A 21206-nucleotide genomic window follows, 5' to 3' on the forward strand; every position below is an offset into this window, starting at 1 on the left:
AATCAAACAGCAGAACTGATTTGCACTGGATCCTTCACTTATAATTTTGATATTCCAATACCTTTTTGGTTTAATGCCACATTTTTCGAATCACAACACAACACAAAAAAGATACAATTTTTAAAGTATTACAGGACATCTCCACATCCCCCAAATAACATTAGATTTTTCTCTCTTTAATTATCAGCACATTAACACTTGAAGAAAGGGTTATTTTTTGTGAAGTCTATGTCACCTCTTACAAAGCCTTTTTTTGAACAACTTGAAAAATTAAGGTAAAAAGTGTAACCTGCACGATGAGAGGATGCAGGGATACTTTTGCGGTGTGAAGGCACGGTGACTGAATAGTTTGATGAGTTTAAAATGTATATGAATTATATTCCATGGCCTTTGCAGTCTCATTTCAGTTGATTAACTTGTTAAACAGTGCTCTCCATCATCATCAGCTATCAAAATTTCAACTGAGGACAACTCTTAGTATATGTTGGGTTTTTAAATTCATACTCATCTCCATTTCCTCACTAAACATTATAGGTTATTGAAATAATAACAGAAATATCAATCTCATGTTTAATATTCTCCAGTGCCTCCTCGGTTTGTGGTGCAGCCCAATAACCAGGATGGGATCTATGGGAAGTCAGCTATCCTGAACTGTTCTGTTGATGGATACCCTCCTCCTAAGGTCATGTGGAAGCATGCCAAAGGTGCATTAGGTACGTGAGTTTTATACGATCCTAAATTCTTTATTTATGTACTGTGATGTGCCTCCGTCAGCTGTTCTCTGCACATTGTCATATCTATTCTGTGCAAAGTAAAATGCATATGCTGACAGTTAACTACATCATAATCTCATGTTCCTTTGCTCACTCTCTCTCTGTCCAGCGGGTATTGGGAACCCACAGCAGTACCACCCTGTGCCTCTGACGGGCCGTATTCAGATCATGAATAATGGCTCTTTACTTATCAGACATGTCCTGGAAGAGGATCGGGGCTTCTACCTCTGTCAGGCCTCCAACGGCGTGGGCTCAGACATCAGCAAAAGCATGGTCCTCACAGTTAAGAGTGAGTATACAAACTTGCACTGGTTAATGTAGCAGGGTATGACTTCTTCGCTACGCAGACGACTGCAGTGAGGCCATCTAGGATGCTCCAGCGCTCCCTCTTTATCGGTCTTCATCCACATGCACTCACTAACCGTGTCAAACCAATGAGCCAGCTCGCAACACTCTCTTTGGGCACAACCGTACGCGCACATACATGCACCATCGTAGACTCGAAGAGCAAAGGTGACTGTGGACATAATTGAAAAAACATACAGTATAGAATGAGAAAAAAGTGCGTGTGTGTATCTGCGATAGACATTGACAAAGCAAGCAACTCAGCGATTGATCTTTTGACTCTCGGGATCTGTCTACAGACGATCAAAATGACTTTGAGCTAAACCATTATCTGCAATCAATCTCTTCAACCTGCCCTCGACGTCAGTAACACCCTATGTAATGCAATGTGAAACTCCACAGGGAGAATGTGTATGCAAACACACACAGACACACTGACTGTCAGTATCTAGTAGAGCGTTATATGATGCCAATATATTTTTTAGTATGCAGTACACTGACCTTGACCAAAAATCTGTAATCACGACAAAGATGTCAAGGCTTAATATTCTGGCACCTTTTGACACTTGTACATACAGACACATATAACAAGCTGCACATAAATCTATCTACTAGTTTCATCATGTTTTTCTATCACAGGGTTGCCCCTCTCCCTCTCTCTCCCTTTCTCTTTCTCTCTCCCCTTCTGGTGTTAGTGTTATTGATTGAACCGTTCCTCTCCTCTGCCTCCCTCAATTCTGTCTGTTTCACTCAGCGGAGAGGGAGGAAAAGAGGAAAAGAGGGAGGGTGAGATGAATAAGTGATGAAAACAAAACAGCAGAAGCCTCCTCAGATCGATATTTTGTGTGTGTGCAAATGAGTGCGTGTGCCCGTGTGTCTGTTGGGGAGAGAAGATTGAGTGTGTAAAGGGATTTTGTGTATAGAGTGTACACGAAAGGTAGAGTGTATCGTTTTTGCCTCTTCATTCACCTAGACCCCAGTGTTAACTATTGGGGAATGAGGAAGGAGGTTTATTGACTTTACCTCATTGACCACAGCTCTTCATTACTTTACTGCAATGGAACTTGGCTACTCTGAACTCCACCTTTTTCAACTGGCAGTTTTCCCACCTTTCTCCTCTCTGCTATTTCCCTTCTTTCTGCTTTTCCACTTAAACCCTGCTTATTATCCACTTACTCTTTCTTTTCCTTCCTCCCTCTCCCCTCTTTTATCTGCTTCTGTCATCTGACATCCCTCTCATCAATCTGTTTACTGTTACCATTTCTGCCTGCTTCACCCCATTTATTCTTGCCTTCTCTTCATCTCACACTCCATTTCCCGTCTCCTTCCAGTCCCAGCAATGATCACCAGTCACCCCAACACAACCATGGCTAAGAAGGGTCACTTGAAGGAGTTGAACTGCACAGCCAGGGGAGAATGGCCCATCATCATCCGCTGGGAAAGGGGTGACACCGTCATCGACCCTGATCGCAACCCCCGATACTCCATTACCACCAGTCCCAATGAAAAGACTGATGAGGTGTTGTCAACACTCAAGGTAAAAAAAAAAAAAAAAGACATATATAGTAGAAGATCTAGATCATTTCTGATGAAATGAGACATTAATGTCTCACCGACTCTTATTCTCATTGATGCATGAGCTTTAAATCTTTTCTTTTGATTTACTTTCTCACACCCAGACTTCAACCCTGAATTTTTCAACATATTACCCGACAGCATTGTATGTGTGAACACTAATGACAGACTTAATTTAGACATTAAACGGTCTTTGTCCTCCTAGCTCCCCAACATAAAATCCCTGTAATGTCTGATTGCGCTGATGGGATAGTAACGCAGTTGACCAATCAGAAGGTGCAACTTCAGACACAGTCCAAAACGGAAAATCACACAGTGATTTTCCAGAGATTCCAGAGTTCACGTGTGAAAACAGCTGTAACTTTCACCATGCAAAGCAAACTATTTGGTACAGTGTCAACTTTTGTACCTTCCTTGTCTGTGCTTCATAGCGTTAGGGTTAAGATTAGAAAGAAGATAGCAAAACCAATTTGTGTATTTGGGGTTGTTAGAAATGAAAATTGTGCTGGCCACAAATTTAGCAAACAGTTAGTGTAAGAGAAATTAATTTATTATTAAATTAATTTATCAGAATACAAGATTAGATATAATTTATTACCCCAGATTCAAAACAGAAATTCTAATTCTCAATATCTCTCTGTCTTAATTTTCCTCTAACATACCGTGGCAGTCATAGCAGCCACAGGTTGTCTCCTAATTCATTTAAAACGAAAATTCTGCACTGGCCAGGCTCAAATGAAAGCACGGAGCTTTTTTAGCCTGCTGATGCCATGTTTTTCAGATATTAACAAAAGGTAATGGAGGGAGACGCATAAACGAGGAGCAACTTTGTGTTCACTGAATTCAGAGTGTCACAACCTCACCAATGATCAAGTGTTTTGTATGTTTTGTACCTCAAACACCAACCAAATGTTTTTTAGGCAAAAACTAATTCTTGGCACTCAAACTGCAGTGGGTGCCGAGTGTACAGGTGTCTGTTTTCTGTTACACCTTTCAGTGAGGTGAACAGAGTCACCTAAATACCAAACAAAACATGGTCAAGCAAAAATTTGTCTATGCAGACATAGAGTTGTTTCTCTTGTTGACATTTTTTTCTTTGTACCTTTCTCACTCGAGCTCAAGCCAGCAGAGCGTGAGGATTCAGTCTTCTTCTCTTGTCATGCCATCAACTCTTACGGAGAGGGACGAGGCCTTATCCAGCTCACTGTGCAAGGTAAGCATCCATGTGCAAATGCATGTACTGTACCATTCTCACTTTAATTCCATAAAAGCTACAAAACTATGCTCTTCTTTCTTCACCTTTGAACTTGTCTTTCATGTAGTCCTTTTTTTCTCCTTTTTCTTGCCTCCTTTTGTTCACTTTGTCTAATTTTAAACCTCAGAGCCTCCAGACCCTCCAGAGCTAGAGGTGCGAGAAGTGAAAGATCGTAGCATGAATCTCAGGTGGACACAGAGATTTGATGGGAACAGCGTAATTACATCCTACGATATTGAATACAAGAACAAAACAGGTGAGTAAAAGTCAAGTCGGGTGATTTTTTTTTTAATGTATTGCAAAAGGAGTCGACCCTAAAAGTAGCAGTATATTCTACACTGAAAATTGCTAGGCTGTTGGTGCTTGTTTTATTTGAGCCTCTTTATTTGAAGCTATTTTAAACTGAATGTCAATAGCATTCCCAACTTCCCAACTTCCCATGTCCATCCAAAGTGTTGAAGTAGTAAAATGTGTTATTTTCTCCTGTTTTGTCAGATTCCTGGGAACTAAAGCATGCCACCCGAAATATCTCTCCAACCAACAACCAGGCCAACATAGTGGATCTTCATCCTGCATCTGTCTACAGTATCCGCATGTACTCCTACAATGCTATAGGCAAGAGCGAAGCTAGTAAGGAACTCACTATCAGCACAGAGGAAGCACGTAAGTCTTTGACAGCACTGCTTTCTTCTCGCATGAATGTAGGCAAATATTTTATTTTTTGCTTGTTGTATGAGCAATTAGCGTTTGCATCTGTTATGACTCTGACATCTGTCCTTGACTAATCATTTTGAACGCTAGTCTCTATAAAACTGAAAGAAACCTCTTTTGATCTAAATATTCAAGAAAAAGTATGAAACGTGGAAACGTTAATGTTGCATAATGTTTTTCTGACATTAGTGAAATGCCTCCACTCAGTCCCATTGTCTGTCTTGTTATAGAGCCTGATGGTCCTCCAATGGATGTCATCCTGCAGCCTGTGACATCTCAGAGTATCAGGGTCACATGGAAGGTAATGCATTTCAAGCATCTGTCTCCTGACCCCCTTTGCCTTATATTATTTTATCATTCTTTCTTCAGATTAACTTATTTTTCATCTTAATGTATGTGTGGAGGTGTCAATGTCATTACACAATCTAGCAATATGAATATTGATTCTAATGTGAGAACACTTTTTCAAATGGAAACCTTTAGGCTCCAAGGAAGGAGCTGCAGAACGGTGTCATCCGCGGTTACCAAATCGGTTACAGAGAAAACGGCCCGGGTAGTAATGGCCAGTACAGCATCGTGGAGATGAAGGCCACTGGAGACAGTGAGGTCTACACACTGGACAACCTGAAGAAGTTTGCCCAGTATGGTGTGGTTGTCCAAGCTTTCAACAGAGCAGGCACAGGACCTTCCAGCTCAGAGATCAATGCTACAACACTAGAAGACGGTGAGCAATACATAACTGTATCAACATACGTGTAAAGGGATTTAATTGTCTGTAGGACTGTATAATAAGGTAAATGTTGGCTACCTTAATGACCTGTAGCAATATTGGAACAAATAAAACAAATAAGTTCAAATGTGCAGTGGAAAAGGACAAAGTCAGTCATATGAAATATCAGCCTCTGCACTATTTCTCATGCCATTGTACTTCTTGCTTTTGCAGTCTGGTCTCTTTCAAATCATGCCATGCTGTATAACCTCAAATTACTACATTCGCTCTGTTGCCTCAACAAGAATGAATATTGGCTGTTGAAATTCCAGTCCCTCTTATAAATACCATCTACACAGATAACCTCTGTGATTCGTGTAAAGTGAGTGTAGACAGAGTGTAGATACTGCAATACGTCCCGATCATTATTGGGTAGAAGAGTTAATGCTGAATGGATGAATGACTAAAACACAAAAAGCACTTAGAGAGCAAAACCCTCTTCTTAGGCTGGAAAGTGTTGCACAAGATTCATAGTTTACCAAGCAAACACATTAGAGATTTGTTGATACTTTTGAAAAAAAAAAACTGATGACAAAAATTGACCAACAAAAAGACAAAAATGTGCAACACGAGCTTAAAAGCAGTTTGGGAAAGATGGAAGAGGCTGGTGTAGTAAACTGATGGAGCAATCACAATAGAGCAATGAATCCTTGTCCTTGTTTATTGTCCTGTGTTTGAATTCTGATCCATTTAGCTTTTCAACCAGACATTCAAGGGCTAAACTTTATATTGCAAGGGCAGGCACCTTTTAAAAAAATTTATTTTATCATTTATTTATTCATTTATTTTTTTTATATTAAGCATTGGTTTCTATTCTGACTGTATTAATTGACTTTTGGCTACTGATAAAACATGACAAGTTGATAGTTGTTATGCTCAAAATTAGCATTATGGCAGTCACCATTTAGGTAGGCAAATCGTATCCTGGTGTATTATCTTTTTGCCCATAATTTAAAAAAAATCAACATCACATCATATTAAATTAACCTATACAATTAAGACCAAACTGTTTACTGACAACATACATCAAGGTGAAGTATTGTAATTTTCTTATAGACATCTATACGGACTTCTTTTTGCTTTCATCCATTCGAAAGAATTAAAGTTGACGCATCGCCTCCAGTTTTTGGACTAGGTGGCTGCATCTGTCGTACTTCTTGTGTTCTCATTTGTCTTTTCTCACTCTTTGTTTCTTTAGCATTGGGCAGTTCATCTTCATGCTAAATGCAGACAGCCATCTTTGTTACATACTATCTCTCTCAATCTCCGTCACCTATTATCTACATTTGCATGTTTGTACCACGTACAAACAAACATACATACACCAATCACATACATATTTGTCCTTCCAGTGAACAGTTGGCTTAGCCTCATTGGTCTAGAAGAGACAGAGCCCTCCAGTTCTTTCCTGTGGCTGTCACCGTGGCGACAGTGATATTGATGGCCATTATGATAATAGTGATAACAACAAGCATACTAAAAATAATTATAATTAGCTTGTCTCTCTGTTTGTCTCTCTCTCTTTCCCTGTGCTAGCTTCCTGCTGTAATTATCCACAGCTGAGCGCATTGTCTCCCTGATCCCTCTTTTCATCTTTTTCTGCCCTTCCCTTGCTCCCCTTGCTTTTAACTCTCTTCCTCCCTTCTTCCTCTGCCCATCACCCACGTGTCCTCCTCCCTATAGCCTGAGTTCATCATTGTTATTTTCCCCAAATTAATGCAGTCATTTATGTAAGGTTTTTTTTTTATTTGTTTGTTTTGTTTTTTTATTTTAAAATATCCGTATAAGCAAGCCCTATTAGAGACACCCATTTGAGCCCACTAACCTTCTTGATCACATTTTTAGTCTTATTTTTCTTCTGGTAAAGGTGGGAATAGGGTTGTGTTTAGTTGCATTCTCATTATTTAGATATGGAAGCTAAAGTTTTTATTCATGCAAAACCATGTTTTGGTTTTCTGATCCTCCTTTCTCCTTTCCCTCCAGTCCTCCATCCTCCTCCCTCCTCCTTTCTCTTCACCAGCTGCAGAGAAATTCCCTGGTGGACCTGGCCCAATCCTTCTCTTTCATTACACTCTGTCTTTCAGTCAGCACTCTTCCTCTCTTCCTGCGCTTCCTTCTCTCACAAGTTGACTTCTGTTCATCTTCAACAGTGGTCTTTATTCAAAGCCTGAATGACTCGTGGTCAGTGGTAGCCAATAGAAAGGACACCTGGACTGGCAGGGACAGAGGGAGGCTTGTACAGAGAAAGAGAAATGGTCCTATACATCAGGCTTGACACATGGCATGGCCTTTCATCTATCACCTGTTTACTCATTTTAAGTTTGATATGGAAATGTATTTTAGGGTTTCAGGAAGGTCTGTTAATAGATCTATTAATAAACTAACTACCAAAGTCATATCTTTGAAAACAAAAATGTCAACCCCTTTGCATTCATTTAAAAATAATCTGCACAATGTTTAACTTCAGGCTGCAGATACCCCTGCAAGCTCAATATCCATATAACCTCAATGAACTTAAGAAATCTAATGGAGATGCTGGTTTTTCAAAATAGTTGAACAATACATAAAAAAAATTCCCCACTCGCCTCTGTGGGCGGTCAATCCTTCAAGCTCGGGTCCTCTACCAGAGGCCTGGGAGCTGCGCAGTATCTTAGCTGTTCCTAAGACTGCGCTCTTCTGGACAGAGATCTCCGATGTTGTTCCCGGGATCTGCTGGAGCCACTCGCCTAGCTTGGGAGTCACTGCACCTAGTGCTCCAATTACCACTGGGACCACTGTTACCTTCACCCTCCACATCTTCTCGAGCTCTTCTCTGAGCCCTTGGTATTTCTCGAGCTTCTTGTGTTCCTTCTTCCTGATGTTGCAGTCATTCGGGACCGCTACATCTATCACTACGGCTGTCTTCTTCTGTTTGTCTACCACCACTATGTCCGGTTGGTTAGCCACCACCATTCTGTCCGTCTGTATCTGGAAGTCCCACAAGATCTTAGCTTGGTCATTCTCCACCACCCTTGGGGGCGTCTCCCATTTTGACCTCGGGACTATTTTGAAAAATCTGCATCTCCGTTAGTTTTCTTAAGTTCATTGAGCACTGTGGCGTTTGGACAAAAAGCATGGAATGAAAATAAGTTCAAGCAATTAGATTTTTTAAGGGAAAAAAGTGTTTGTTACACTGACCTTTATTTAAGTCAAACTCAACTTGCATCCTTTTTATGGTTACTCCATAAAATAAAATATGAAATTTGTGTTGTGAAGGACATGAATTATTTTTCAGTTTCTGAACTGGGACATGCCAACAAAAGTTTTAGAACCACTCCCCTAATGTAATCCAGTTCCACAGCATGGAAAGAAATCAATCTTCTAATGATAAACCACATATTTAAGAGTAAATAATTCCTGGATTTTCTGCATTTTATCTTTGTATTGCACTCAGTCAAATGAGTTATAATTGTTTTTCCAACATTCAATGATCAGACCTTCATTACTGAAAAGGTGCACTACATATTTATATACCTGACGATTCACAACTTGGATAACTCATCTGACCTTTTGTCCTCTGTCTTTGTCTTTAGTACCCAGTCAGCCTCCTCAGAATGTGCGAGCCATCTCTGTAACATCTGACGAAGCAGTTATCACATGGGCTGAGCCTCCAAGACTGACACTTCACGGTGTATTGAAGGGATATCGTGTTGTTTTTTGGGCTGTTTTCCCAGATGGAGGTGTGTTGAGTTTGTCTTGTTATATCCAGGTTAAATTGCGGTCACTAACTGACTCAGGTTTGCATTCTAATCTTCTCTCTGTCTTATTGTCTAACAGAGTGGGGTGAAATGCAGAACATCACAACCACCAAAGAGCAAGTGGAGCTGAGAGGCCTTGAAAAGTTTACTAACTACAGCATCCAAGTGCTGGCCTACACCCAGGCTGGGGATGGCGTCCGGAGCAACGTCCTTTATATCCAAACCCGTGAAGACTGTGAGTCCGTATTTTACTAGCTCTGACCAAACAGAAAAACTAAGTGAAGAACTGACCTCCAGTCAGGAGGAGTCATTTACTTTCCTCACATCTTTGGGGCAGGTTTAAGGTTTTTTGTTTCATTTTCTTGGTTTAGGCAGCAATGTGGGAGGCAGAGAGCCAGCGGGGGTAGAGGGGGTCTTTGTAAGGCTGAGGTTGCTGATTAAAACCTCTTTGTGCTCTGATGTGCCATTACCAGTGCTAATGAGAATTAAGAAGCCAAAAAGTGTGTGTGTGGTTAAGGACCCTAAGGGTGTCAGTCTGTGCATGCGGGTATCTGGAGGTGTGTGTGTGTGGAGATGGGTGGGGGGTTAAGTCTGTCTGTTTGCAAATGTATATGGCTTTGTGTTGGCGTGCATGCACGAGTGCATGTGTGTGTACATGCGCTATTGTTTGTGTGCAAGTCTACCCCGGCACCCAGCACAAGGAGAGGGATTAATTCTTTGTGGCTTAGAGAGAATTAATTTTGTGCTTACACTGGCGGTGCTGTGGATTACATCCGTATCCGCCTCTCCTCCACCTCCCTGGGGCCAGGCAGAGGAGAAGGCAGGCGTCTGGAGATGAAGAAAATGAGGGAGAGAGGGAGTGCAGGAGAGAGAGGGGAGCAGAGATTCTAAGAAGTGTCATTTCAGAAAAGGCCTTTATTCTCTTTTCACCACCATATCTCCATTTTATGAGCTGGCCCCACTGCAATTGCTATTCAAATATGTCTATTGTGTTAGTCTTTGTGTGTGTGTGTGTGTGTGTGTGTGTGTGTGTGTGTGTGTGTGTGTGTGTGTGTGTGTGTGTGTGTGTGTGTGTGTGTGTGTGTGAGAGAGTGTGCGTGTTTATCAGGGGCAAACTGAGTGTGTCTTTTTTCCCTGATGCGGGTTGACACTGTGTCCAGGGGCAACCTCTTCACAAACGCTCAGCGTTTTCTGTATTTTCCCTTTGCCCTCGGTTCTGTCCGCAGCACATGGAAAAGTGTTTGCTGTGCAATTGTGTAAACAGCCAGTTCTCAGTCTGTCGTTCTCTGCCTCTGTCTCTTACATGAATAAACATAGAAGACAGCAAGCATAAGAATATTGAAGACCGGGATTAATTTTTCAGCCTTATATCTAGGGGACCACAGTATTTGGCTCTTTGAATGTGTGGTTACATGTCTTCATTTGTGGATTTTATGTTAAGAATACTATTTTGGTATAAATTCCAATGTTGTCAAGTTCTCTCAGGATTTTCTGACCTTTGACTCTAAATGAACTCATATCTCTTAATAATATTTAAGTATTACACAAATACCTCTCATATTAATAAATCCTAATGTCATATTCTGCTGGTGCTCGGCCAAATACAAATTTCCATCAAAAACAGCCTAATTTCTGGACATCACTAAGTAAGGGATTTGTTGGTCATATCATACATTGTTGTTATAGATCATGCATTTTTATATTTTTTGCTCAGTATGAGCCTTAAATGGTGATAGTAAACAGAGAATAATCATTTTCTCTTTATGGAACTTAAGACATATTGTCTGTTCTAAATGTATGCAAAGCTACAGGTGTCACTAGTGTCCAAATGAAGACTTTCTCATAAGATGTTGTTTATAATGAAGTGAGGTCTTAACTTAATTAATTCACCAGTAGTTTCATACTTAGCGGGGCTGATGAGAAGAAATCTTTATTTGGGAAGAGGTTGAGGAATACAGTCACGCAGCATAAGGCAATTTTTAGGGCTTTATAAATGATAATAAAGAACCAATATATTTTTAGAATGTATAATAATACACTACTATATGCAGGCTAGTATGCATATAGAGCAGCTTGAATACTGCTAGTCATGTTCTTAACATCATTATCTGTGCTCTATTAAATGGCAGAAAATACTGAAATATTCCTTTTGCATTTTCTCATAAGCCAGGCGACTGATCAATGGAGTTCTCTCTAATATTGTAGGGTTTTACCTAATAATATTAACAAGCGCTTCGAGACAGCTGTTATTGTGATGTGTAAAAGAAAGTTGAATTGAATTCTGACTGCTTGTTTTGTCAAACCAATAGTCTAAAACCCAAAGATGTTCAATTTACTGCAAATAATAAAGATGAAAGGGAAAACTACTTCCTGTTTACTGTAACCACATTGAAATACAAGTGGTTCACGTTTTACTCAGCCCTCCATTTCTTTCTTTTTAGACCCCGGACCCCCAGCTGGCATCAAAGCTGTGCCCTCCTCTGCCAGCAGTGTCGTAGTGTCGTGGTTGCCCCCTCACAAGCCAAATGGAATCATCCGCAAGTACACCATTTACTGCTCGAGCCCCGGGTCAGGCCAACCGGTAAGTTACAAGAGGGGCACAGAGAGTTTCAGGATAAACAAATGAATTAAAGTGGAAAAGTGAAGGGGACAAGATCCTCTTTTCTATGCAGAAAATAGCTTCTGTTAAACATTTTATATGTTGCTGAGATAAAACTCATTTGACTTAATTATAGCGTTTGCGAGTGTGCTTGTGTGCGTGTGTGTGTGTGTGTGTGTGTGTGTGTGTGTGTGTGTGTGTGTGTGTGTGTGTGTGTGTGTGTGTTGGGGTGTGTTTTTGTGTGTGTGGTCTAGTGCTGCAGTCTCAGCGAGATACGTGTGTGAAATGAGCTCTCCTCATTCTGCAGTGTGTGTGCGTGCAAACTCACCCTCCAGCCTCATTTACATATCTGCGTCTCATCACGTTGCCAGGACAACCTCATCTGTTCATCAACGAGGGCAGAAAACAAGCCAAGAGCAAATATACACTCTAGCTTAGACGCGCACACACACACACACACACATACGCACACAGAAACGCACTCATAAATGTATTACATGAGCGATATAGAGGTACATACATATATGCAACTCATGTTTCTATAACAGTGTGAATTTAAAGGCAAGAAATATAACCTGCTTGCAGTCTTGAACACACACACGCATGCATACACATGTACTATATAAATGTTCTCTTTGAGAAATTTACATCTTTTCCTTAATGTCCTTCATTCATAAATCACTCACACGTTCTATCTATCTATCTATCTATCTATCTATCTATCTATCTATCTATCTATCTATCTATCTATCTATCTATCTATCTATCTATCTATCTATCTCTTTCTGAAGCCCCCATGCAGAGTTCGGCATGATTACTATGTAAATGAGTGCGACTGGAGAGAAGGAAGGAGGGATGGGGGGGGTCAGACACACCGCGCGGGGAGTACTTTTGTTCCTCTTTTCATTATCTCGCTCTATCGTTCCCCGGATCACCGCTATCTCCACGCCGGAGGAATATTTTAATATCCGTTACAGCAACACACACTCTGTCACTCTTTCCTCCCTCCCTTCCTCCTAGCATTTACCCACCCACCCATACATCCATCCCACCATCTATCTATCCATCTCTCCATCCATGCTTCAGCTTGCAGTGGAGAGCATAGAGACAAATGTGCAGAAGAAGATATTGATGCGTATGTGAGAGTCGGGGGGGGGGGGGGGGGGGGGGATGCTAAAACAATGTAAAATAGAAGGGAGGGGGGTATATTGGTGGATAGATGCAGGAAAAAGCAAGGAGTGGGCCCACAGATGACAGACAAATGTAAAGATAAAGAAATGAAGAACAGTGATGGCATCGGGGGGTGCACAGAAGGATGGTGCAGTGGGGTGAAGAATAGTCAGAGAGAAAAATAGAGAGAGCGTCAGAGGCAAGAGGAATGGATGATGAACAGGGAACATAGTGAAGTAATAAAAAGCTCAGTGGATTCCTTCATGGCGACCTGCTCATAAATGTGAAAAACAACATGAATACTGGAATCTGTTTGCACAGAATAAACCGTTCTGCAGACAACAACCCAGCAGGCTAGGACAGAGCTCAGTAACGCTGCAGTGTCTTCGCAGGTTTTACTGGTCTGGCACATTCGCTGACTGTTCATGCTATTTGACACTTGTATCGCAGTCTTCATTTCATCTGTGCATGTGTGCCTGTCAGTCACAAATGTAAGACGGTGTCAAACTGCTTGGGTGTAGTAAAATATGATTTAGAGGGTGCCGAGTGAATGTTAGGTGCTGCCTTACAGTGCAGTGTATGTGTGTGTGTGTTGAATTTTTGATTGTGTTTCTTTTTTTTCCATACTATTTATTACTTGAGGCCAGTGGCACAGCAACAGCCAGAGTTGCAGGTGTGTGTATATATAGCTGACTGCTGGGATACCTGAGGAGTAGGTGAAGAGTAGGAGTTGAGGAAATACAGGTATAATTGGTGGGTAGGTGAATAGCGATTGGCAGGCAGTAAAAAGAAAAGATTCTGTGTGTGTGTGTGTGTGTGTGTGTGTGTTAAGGGGACAGTGATGCGTATATGTCTAGACAGGAGACACATGGCTGGGTTAAACACACTGCAATTACACATCCACCTCCAGGTCATGTATGCGGCTCTATGTGTGTGTGTGTTTGTGTATGCCTGTGTTTCAGTACGTTCATGCATATGTATTGGTGTGTATTCATACTGCTTGTGGGTAACCATTCCTCTTCCTCTGTCTGTTTGTGTTACTTTCCTCTCCTCTCCTCTCCATCACTGCTGATGCCTGCAGTAGATAGGCCTCATTAGTGTATGACTGTTCATGATATCTCTGACTGACTCATTTGTCTGTCCCCTATTGTCTTCCTCTCTCATATCTCTGTTTGCCCTCCCCGAGGAGAACAGAGAAGGCGAGGGAGTGGGATTCACTCCCCCAATCCAACCCTCTCGCCTCTCTCTCCTCAAGCATCGCTTGCCTTTCTTCCCTCCCTCCCTCCAGTGTCATCCTTTCATACCGTTTTGCCTTACCACATTATGATAAGCCACAGAACCTCTCTAACTTTTAGCCCATCTTGGTCTCTGTTTTACTGATACAAAATGAAGAAGAAAATAATTGGTTCACGTTAAAATGATGTTCACTCAGTTCATCACATCACTCCAGCCTTTCCAAACAATCTTGTATTTGGCATCCCCAAAATTTTACCTTATGCTACCTTGAATATACTTTAAATTTTCCGAGAAATGCTATAAAACATTTTTTTTTTATTTTGAAAAGGTACCGTTAAAGCGCTACATGTTTCCAAACCAATCCAGACTCTTTTTATTGTAATTGCCCATTTTGTCTCATTGTGCACTTTTTTGGACTTCAAACTACTTTAATTCTTCATGACATAGAGTCAACAAGGTGCTGGAAACATTCCTCAGAGATTTTGGTGCGTATTGACATGATAGTATCACACAGTTGCTGCAGATTTGTCAGCTGCACATCTATGATGTGAATCTCCTGTTCTATCACTTCCCATAAGTGCTCTATTGGATTGAGATCTGGTGACTGTGGAGGCCATTCGAGTACAGTGAAACCAGTTTGAGATTATCTGAGCTTTGTGACATGGCACTCTATCCTGCTGAAAGCAGCCATCAGAAGATGGGTACACGGTGGTCATAAAGGGATGGATATGGTCAACCACAACAATCAGCTAGACTGTGTTGTTAAACGATACTCAGTTGGTACTAAAGGATAAAAAGTGTGCAAAGAAAATACCCTGCACCATTACACCATCACCTTTCCAGTAGATCAGCAGGTTCTGAAATCATCAGACCAGCTGGCACCAACAACCATACAACTTTCAGAGTCACTTAAATCACCTTCCCCATTCTGATGCTCACTTTGAATTTCAGGAGGTCTTCTTGACCATGTCTACATATCTAAATGCATTAATTTGTGCCATTGGCTGATTAGATAATTGCAGTAAGAGGTAGTCGAACAGTTTTAATCAAGTGAAATGATTTTAGGACATTATCAAGTTTGTTCTTCCAAATCAACAATCTCTCTTCTCATTTCGTTTTTCCCTAGCTGCCAAGTGAGTATGAAGCTAATCCAGAGCTGCTGTTTTACCGAATCACACACCTCAACCACCGCCAGCAGTACCTGATCTGGGCTGCAGCCGTCACCACTGCAGGCCGAGGTAACTTCAGCGAAAAGGTCACTGTGGAGCCAGCAGCCAAAGGTGAGTCCCTCAATATGAAAGGGAGACCCATGATTAGTGGAAGTGCCCACTGTAGATAAAAGACCCTCAAAATTTAAGTTTCATATTTTTATCGAGGTTCAATGCTAAATTTGTGAAGTAATCTTTTGACCGACTTTTTGTTTGGTGGAAGAAACAAACACTGCCCTCTTTTTCCTGTTTATTTTTCCCCTGCTTCTGTCCTCTCTCTCAGGAACTATTAGGATACATCCGCTGTTAGAGTGGTGCTGCTCTACAAACCACTCGTTTTCTCTCCGACTATTCTTCACCCCACTGCACCACTCATGAACTAAAAATAAGCATTTTTAAAGGATGTTTTGCTTTACACCCCCCATCATCTTCTTACTGCATTACGTGCGCTATACAATGGAGGAAATAATTATTTGCTCCCCTGCTGAATTTATAAGTTTGCTCGCTTACAAAGAAATGAACAGTCTCTAATTTTTATGGAAGTTTCGTTATAATGAAGACAGACAAAAAATCCAGGAAAAATGCACATTACATGAAAGTTATACACTGATTTGTCTGTGAAATAAGTAATTGATCCCAGACCCAGCCACACAGACTGATAAGCCAATCTGTGTGAGCCCGATCTTGCCTCATGGGGTGAGAATGATCATGAGAAAACTACACGGCAGAAGCTTGCTAGTGATCTAAAGGCATTTGGGACTGCAGTCACCAAGAATACCATTGGTAACACACTACGCCGTAAAGGACTGTAATCTTGCAGCACATGTCATGTGTTTTTATTTGATAGTAGATGTGATGTAATTATTCCCAATATTATATTTTCTACTCCACAGCCCCTAGTTTCCTTCTTTATTTCTGTGTTACTGCTCGCTTTGACTTTACAGAGGTGCACGATTGATTTTAGAGTTCAGAGGGCACCAGATAAACTGCCCTCATCCAGGGAAATGATAAGAGGGGAGTAACAGAGAGGACAGCAGGTGGAGGAAAAAAGAGCAGAGCTAACTAATATAGAAGACAATAGAGAGGCAAAGTGTTTAAGAAAATGAGGATGGCAGTTAAATCAATAGGCTTTGGATTAAAGGCCAGGTTGAATAAAGGCGTAAGAATGAATAGAGTGCCTTTTCTTTATCTGTTCATTCCTTTGACTTGGGTGCAAAGGTTTGTTAATGTGTGCTCATATCGGAGTGTGCTGCTGATCGGCAGCTGTAATAGACAGTGTCCTCCAGGCTTGCTCACTCAATGCTTCATTCAACCTTAACATAAGTGCACTAGAGCACTAGCATTAAGACGCCAAGCTTGGGAAAGAAAGCGAGACAGAGAGGGTAGGGGAGTGACAGAGAATAAGAGGGTTATGTGCCTGAATGGAAAGACTTTTTTTTTCATATCCTCTCTTCTCATTCTTTGTATTCTTTATATTTTTATATATATATATATATATGTATATATATATATATATATATATGTTCTATTTTTTTCCAGCCAGTGTCACAAATTCAAATGTGAATTATAGAGAGTACACATTTCCTCTCAGTTAATTGTGCTTATTAAAAGAATTCTAGCAAGAAGATAAATCAATGTATGCACATGCATTAACACTGCGATGTATTGATTCAAAACAAAGTGATTGTTAACTGGATTTGAAAATTATTTGACAACAGCAAAATCATCCGATTGGTGCATATTAATTAGTCTATTGCTCAGCTGGTCTTATGGGCTGCTTGAGTGTTAATGCAATTAGCTCTAATGGTCTTTTTATTAAATTTCTCTGCCTCTATACACCTTTCACTTTTTCATTCCTCTCCTCCACCAGCCCCAGCTAAAATCATCTCATTTGGCGGTACCGTGACCACTCCCTGGATGAAAGAGGTGCGACTGCCCTGTAGCTCAGTAGGAGAACCTACACCTACCATAAAATGGACCAAAGACAGGTGAGAATCCACACTAGAAATACTGAAGCTGAGTGTGCTTGCTGCTCTAATTCCTCTGAGAATTGATTACAGACAATTAAGTGCACATGCTAAGATAATGTGCAGACACTGTACCTCACTTCATGCCAATGTCATTTGGGATAGCCTCCAGCTTCATTGCAGTCCTGGTTGGATGAGCCATTAAAAATTATTATGAAAACCTTCAGACTAGAAACTATGCAAAACACCAAGTCAGACCCTAACTTACATCTTAACACAAGATATCCACCTTAACCAGGAGTGGGCAATTCATTTTCTCCAGGGGCCACGAGAGAAGCTGGGACTGTTGTGGAGGGCCCACCAGTACGGTTATAATGAGATAAAGTTAATATTGAGCAGAACTGAGTTCGTCTTATTGCTGCAGCTCTCCACAAAAGTCCCAGTTTCTCTTGAGTCCCCTTGGAGTCCATCCTCATGAGTAAAACTAAGACGAAAGAACATATAACGATATACCAAAAATTAATAAATCATTAACATTGTTAATCAGAGAAATAGATTAGAATTAATTCTATTTTATTAATCTTTTATTATATTAAATAAGTTTTTTATGACCATAGGTGTTTCAAAATGGCTGCTGATACTTAATTAACCCTAATAATAGACTGAAGGTCCTCTTATCAGTGTCTCTTTCTCTTCAATAGTGAGGACACAGCCATACCAGTTTCTCTAGATGGGCAGCGTCTCATTTTGGCTAATGGGACTCTGGTGCTGCGCTCTGTCAAAGCTGAGGATTCTGGTTACTACACCTGCACAGCCACAAACACACTTGGCTTTGACACTATTATAGTCAACCTTTTGGTGCAAGGTAAGCGAATGGCTATAATGACACACTAGCAAACTTTTTTTTACGTAATAAACAATAAGATTTGCCAAAATGAATACATAACTCATCATAAGTATGTCTTTGATAATATAAGTCACGGTATTATAAGATTCTGTGCCTCGTCCTCAGTACCTCCAGACCAGCCACGTCTAACCGTCTCTACCACCTCCACCTCCTCCATCACTCTGGCTTGGATACCAGGAGACAATGGCGGCAGCTCTATAAGAGGTGCGTAATTTTTCAGAGGAAAGCTGTATATCTGTCTCTCCTCCTGTGTACTCACATTACTTTCCTCTTGTCTATAGCTGACATGTTTGTCTTGTCTCAGCTTGTCTCCTGCCTGGCATTATTGGTAGTGTCTCTATTGACCTATTAGTTTATTGAATGGTGTCTTGGCTTTATGTTTCCCTGTTAATTGTGTGTCTGTTTGATTAGCTGATTATTGATGATCTGTATGTGAAGATGGCCACAGTGTGCGTGACTGGGTATTTCCCTTTGGTCAGGCTGTGGCAGTTTAACTTATTACTGCTCTATAAGACACGCTCAAGCACCATATATGGTTTTGGTAAAGCCACTATGCTACCTTATGTGATTACAGAATAAATGACAATGAAAACAAACAAATAAAACCAGAGAAATTTCAGTTGACGACATTTAGTAATAGCTTCTTGTAATCAGCACATGAAGGCCTCCAAAACTGAATAGAATATACTCCTTTTGGAAACCGTGCTGCCAGGATGACCCAAGAAAGACTCTTGCGTGCATGCATTATGCAAAACTGAAACAGGATGTAATGCATAAACTTAAACAGCTTCTACTGGATGTGCAGCTTGGTATTCAAATAGTGACGTGCCAGTATTTGCATACAGCATCTAGTCTTATGTGTCCATAAATCTTTTCTGTAGAACTTGTGTGATAGCGGAATGTCCCGTCGCTAAAGCTATCGGCTCATTGTCAGCAATAGTTCTTTGTAACGCACCTGTTTTGCAGTATCACTGCCCTGATGTCTGTATATGATTCCCTTTCAGAAAAAACATGCTAGTGTGCACTAATAAAGCCATTTTCAGCTGGTAATGAGGACTTTTTTCCAGTTTGTGTAAAAATAAAATAATTGCTAAATAGACAAATCGCCAAATGTCGCAGACTGGTCTCATACACTGAGAATCTTATATTCTGTACAACAGCAGTCAGTCATAGTGTTCTTCTAGCCTGTTGTTGTGCTGTTCTGTACTGTTCCCTGTGCTATCTTCTGTTATGTTCTGCTGTGTCCTCTTCTGTTCTGTGACAGACCGAGGGTGACTATAAAACTTACAGACACTGCTCGATCTGCATGTTAACCCTTTTTAACGTTTTGGGCTCCATCGCACCATCTGTTAGAGAAAGAGAGAGAGTAAGGAAATGAAGATGGTACAAAGAGTACAAGGAAACACTCAGAGTGAGACAGTCATATATGCGTAATCATATACAGGCAGAAGGAAAGACAGACAGAGGATTAGATGGAAGGTGTCTCAGAGTGGGAGGGAGTTGGCTCTTCAAGGCAGCTGATTATAAAAACAGTCACCATATTGCATGCCCTCATTTGCATAGATGCTCAGTCAGCGCCATCCCAGTCTTGGGGTTTGTAGGTAACTAATGGCGGCATAGACAGAGAGCAGCTACACCATCCTCCAATTGGGGCTTAACTGGACAAGGGAAGTGCAATCATACATTGCCATCTAGTGGCCAGCAGTGGTACCAATGTCTGAAAGTTCAGTAGACTTTATATTAGTGAGGGATTTGCGTCAAACTGAGAAAAAACTAATTATTATTTTGTGCATGTCTCATTTCTTATGCAGGTTTTGTTCTGCAGTACTCTGTAGACAACACAGAGGAATGGAAAGATGTTTTCATCAGTTCTAGCGAGCGCTCTTTCAAATTGGACAACCTGCGCTGTGGGACCTGGTACAAAGTCAAGCTGGCTGCCAAGAACAGCGTTGGTGCCGGACGTATCAGCGAGATCATTGAGGCAAAGACTCACGGGCGAGGTGAGATGGTGGCAAAAAAGGACTTTAAACAATATATACAGCAGACAAGTAAAAAGAATATTGTTATAAAATGCAATTTCTTTTTGAAAAGGGGTTCTAGATAACACTCAGAAAATACAGCAGGTCACATGTGAGGAGGTCAGCAAAAAAAGCCAACTGAAAGTGTTTAATGCACCTTTAAATGTACCTTTTCTCAAAGTTTTAATTTACTTTTGAAATATGTGAATGAATAGATTATCTACCAAGAGATCATGTGTTTTATTACAGGAGGATTATTTTCTTTCATGTACGCTTCAGTCTATTCAAATGATATCAAATTAGTTTCCATATTGAATATCAGAATTAAAACATTTGATACATTTAATGCTTTTTAATTTACAAATGGCTCCAGAGCAAGGTTATGTGTCATTAGTAGCTTTAAATTAATATACGCTGCTCTCAAAATGCAGTGGAAAAGGTTTGTTTTATGGTCAGTGATATGACTGACCAGTGGGATGGTGTGCTGTATACTATCTGAACATATTTTGTTTATGCTGTCATTAAACTTCTTATAATGCAGACCAGTTTCAAATTTGGTAGTCATATTTAACCTCTTAGAGATTATGCAAATATATTACATACAATACTAAACTTTGCTGCTTCAGTTTTTGCTGTAACTGCATCAATATATTATTTAGTTTATTTAACTGAATGTTGTGTGCAGGTCTGCTGATGATGACCTGTGTTAACCATATTACCTGTGAAATGCCATAGCAAATATTGTTTTAATATTCTGAGCATATTATGCATCAAACCTTTGCTGCCTTTACAGAACCCCAGTTCAACAAAGACCAGCCTGTCTTCACCCACATTAACTCTAGCCATGCTCGCCTCAACTTGCAAGGCTGGGCCAGTGGAGGCTGTCCGATCACAGCTGTCACGCTAGAATTTAGACCGAAAGGTGAGTGACTCCTT

The 21206-nt window shown here is 40.7% G+C and overlaps 1 protein-coding gene across 1 annotated transcript in view; it reads left to right on the top strand.

Annotated features, from left to right (window-relative positions):
- The window catches only part of dscaml1 (Down syndrome cell adhesion molecule like 1), a 97614-nt gene that overhangs the window by 69147 nt on the left and 7261 nt on the right, over window positions 1–21206 (top strand). Inside the window, exons 11-27 of the mRNA XM_063492802.1 lie at window positions 585–713; window positions 883–1062; window positions 2450–2655; window positions 3810–3906; window positions 4076–4204; window positions 4444–4611; window positions 4890–4960; window positions 5143–5383; window positions 9001–9147; window positions 9245–9400; window positions 11607–11746; window positions 15297–15450; window positions 17249–17366; window positions 18047–18210; window positions 18358–18456; window positions 20064–20252; window positions 21064–21192. Coding sequence (XP_063348872.1) covers window positions 585–713; window positions 883–1062; window positions 2450–2655; window positions 3810–3906; window positions 4076–4204; window positions 4444–4611; window positions 4890–4960; window positions 5143–5383; window positions 9001–9147; window positions 9245–9400; window positions 11607–11746; window positions 15297–15450; window positions 17249–17366; window positions 18047–18210; window positions 18358–18456; window positions 20064–20252; window positions 21064–21192 — 2517 coding nt within the window. The remainder of the gene's footprint in view (window positions 1–584; window positions 714–882; window positions 1063–2449; window positions 2656–3809; window positions 3907–4075; window positions 4205–4443; window positions 4612–4889; window positions 4961–5142; window positions 5384–9000; window positions 9148–9244; window positions 9401–11606; window positions 11747–15296; window positions 15451–17248; window positions 17367–18046; window positions 18211–18357; window positions 18457–20063; window positions 20253–21063; window positions 21193–21206) is intronic.

The sequence above is a fragment of the Pelmatolapia mariae genome, linkage group LG14 (genome assembly GCF_036321145.2).
Source record: "Pelmatolapia mariae isolate MD_Pm_ZW linkage group LG14, Pm_UMD_F_2, whole genome shotgun sequence".
NCBI lineage: Eukaryota > Metazoa > Chordata > Actinopteri > Cichliformes > Cichlidae > Pelmatolapia > Pelmatolapia mariae.